The sequence below is a fragment of the Rhincodon typus genome, chromosome 16, assembly GCF_021869965.1.
Source record: "Rhincodon typus isolate 14 chromosome 16, sRhiTyp1.1, whole genome shotgun sequence".
NCBI lineage: Eukaryota > Metazoa > Chordata > Chondrichthyes > Orectolobiformes > Rhincodontidae > Rhincodon > Rhincodon typus.
The window spans coordinates 6,764-9,304 of record NC_063347.1 but is presented as its reverse complement, the minus strand read 5'-3'; the positions used below and the strand labels follow the sequence as shown (position 1 = coordinate 9,304).

At 50.7% G+C, this 2,541-nt stretch overlaps 1 protein-coding gene across 1 annotated transcript in view; it reads left to right on the top strand.

Moving 5' to 3' along the window:
• The window catches only part of LOC109925177 (sodium- and chloride-dependent creatine transporter 1-like), a 40,544-nt gene that overhangs the window by 35,847 nt on the left and 2,156 nt on the right, over positions 1-2,541 (top strand). Inside the window, exon 3 of the mRNA XM_048606649.1 lies at positions 720-890. Within this exon, the coding sequence (XP_048462606.1) occupies positions 720-890 (171 nt within the window). The remainder of the gene's footprint in view (positions 1-719; positions 891-2,541) is intronic.

Here is a 2,541-nt window from a genome sequence, read left to right as displayed (position 1 = left end):
GTGGGAGTGCTGCACTGTCAGAGGGAGCGCTGCAGTGTCAGTGGGAGCGCTGCACTGTCAGAGGGAGCGCTGCAGTGTCAGAGGGAGTGCTGCAGTATCAGGGGGAGCGCTGCACAGTCAGAGGGAGTGCTGCACTGTCAGAGGGAGCGCTGCACAGTCAGAGGGAGTGCTGCACTGTCAGAGGGAGTGCTGCACTGTCAGAGGGAGTGCTGCAGTGTCAGGGGGAGCGCTGCACAGTCAGTGGGAGTGCTGCACTGTCAGAGGGAGCGCTGCAGTGTCAGTGGGAGTGCTGCACTGTCAGAGGGAGTGCTGCAGTGTCAGGGGGAGCGCTGCACAGTCAGTGGGAGTGCTGCACTGTCAGAGGGAGCGCTGCAGTGTCAGTGGGAGTGCTGCACTGTCAGAGGGAGTGCTGCATTATCAGGGGGAGCGCTGCAGTGTCAGAGGGAGCGCTGCAGTGTCAGAGGGAGTGCCTTTTAGGTGAGATACTAACCAGAGGGCTGACTTCCCTCTCAACTATAAACTAAAACATGGCACTATTAAAGCAATGGGAGTTTCTTCAATCGTTGCCATGGAAGCCAGGTTTCCTGGCCATCCGGCCTATTTGCTGTTTATGGGATCTTGTGCACAGATTGACCATTAGTTTCCCTCACAGTGTGGACTATGTTTTGTGAAGTTGGATATGAAGCTGTGAACTGATACCTTCCTGCTGTCATCCACAGGGAATCTTCCTGTTTCATGTTGTAAATTACAAACCCCTCACTTACAACAAGACCTATGTGTACCCATGGTGGGGCGAGATGATTGGCTGGATCCTGGCCATAGCTTCCATGGTCTGCATCCCCCTCACTGTGGGAATCAAGATGCTTCGGGCTGAGGGAACCCTCAAACAGGTTTGTTCAGACTGAACCCACCATCTCATTGCTATTCCACACTGGCCACTCATTGAAGCCCTCTGTAGATAGGGCCCATCTCTCTCTCTCTCCCATTCTCTGTCTCTCTCTCTCTCTCTCTCGTTTTCTGTCTGTCTGTCTGTCTCTCTCTCGCTCTCTGTCTGTCTCTCCATCTCTCTCTCTCTATGCTGTTCTCCCTCTGTCTCGTGCTCTCTGTCTCACTCTCTCTCTCTGCCTCACTCTTTCAATCTCCATCTGTTTTACTCTCTGACTCGCTGTCTTTCTCACTCTCTCTGTCCCACTCTGTCTGTCTTGCTATCTTACTCACTCTGCTTCAGATAAAGGAGGAGAGAATGACAGAGACAGACAAAGACAGAGAGCGAGAGACAGAAAGAGAGAGAGAGGGAGAGACACAGTGACAGAGAGAGAGAAACAGAGAGTGAGAGAGTGACAGAGAGAAACAGCGAGCGAGATAGAGATATATATATCGAGAGAGAGAGACGAGGTCATAAATCACACGATACCAGCTTATAGTCCAACAGGTTTATTTGAAGACATAAGCTTTTGGAGTCTTGCTCCTTCTTCAGGTGTCAGAGAGAGAAAGGTGGCATTAGACACAGAATTGATAAGCAAAAGATCAAAGCATCATAGAACTGATGCGGTGTTAAACAAGTCTAAGATGGCTGTTAAATCTTTTAATCAGTTAGAAAGGATGAATATGCAAATTCCCGAATTTCTTTCAAGTCACTGTCCCATGATAACCAAAGGTTTTATCAGTTCCCTCAGTATACCAGAGGTGACATCCCAAGTCAGACAATGCATTTTAGGTGTGAGGCCTTGTTTAGAATCTGGCTGTGTACCAACTTGGAGTCAGACTGGTTTTACTTCCAAAGCAGGATATAAAATGCCACATTGACTGTCTACAATTTGTGTGGTTTTTGAAATTACAAATGTGCAAATGCACATCAGCCCATAGATTTATATATGTGTGTGCGCATAGGAGAGAGACAGAGAGAGAGAGAGAAAGAGAGAGAGATACAGAGAGAGACAGAGAATCTCATTGGGAATTCAGGAGAAACAACTTTACCCAGAGAATGGAGGGAATGTGGAACTCGCTCCCACAGAGAGAGAGAGATAGTCTCGTCGTCACTAAATGCCCCGGCATGTGGCCAGGGCAAACAGTTACCCCGATGTTCCAATTGGAGCAACAATGAGCAACCTGCTGGTCGGAGATTTGGTGAAGCCTCATGTTGCCGAACTGCTTCCTGTGGGCAGCACGGTGTCATGAGGATGGTGCAGGAGTGTGTGCAGTTCAGGAGGATCACAACTCAGAGAGGCGACAACACAAGTGACGTCATCTCCCATCCACCCTGGGAAATGTCACACTGATCCTGATTGGCTCCTCGTGAGGAGGGGTATTAGTGGGGGGTGGGGCGGGGTTCGGGGGCGAGTCTTCCTGGCATGCATTTGAAGGGTTTGTGAAACCCGCCCCCACAGAATTCTTCACCTCGTTTCAGGGGCTGGGAGATAGAGTAGGAAGAGAGAGGGGAGTTGGGGGAGAGAGAGGGGGAGTTGGGGGAGAGAGAGTGGGGCAGTCGGAGGGAGAGAGAGGGGGAATTGGGGGAGAGAGAGGGGGGGGGTGGGGGGGAGA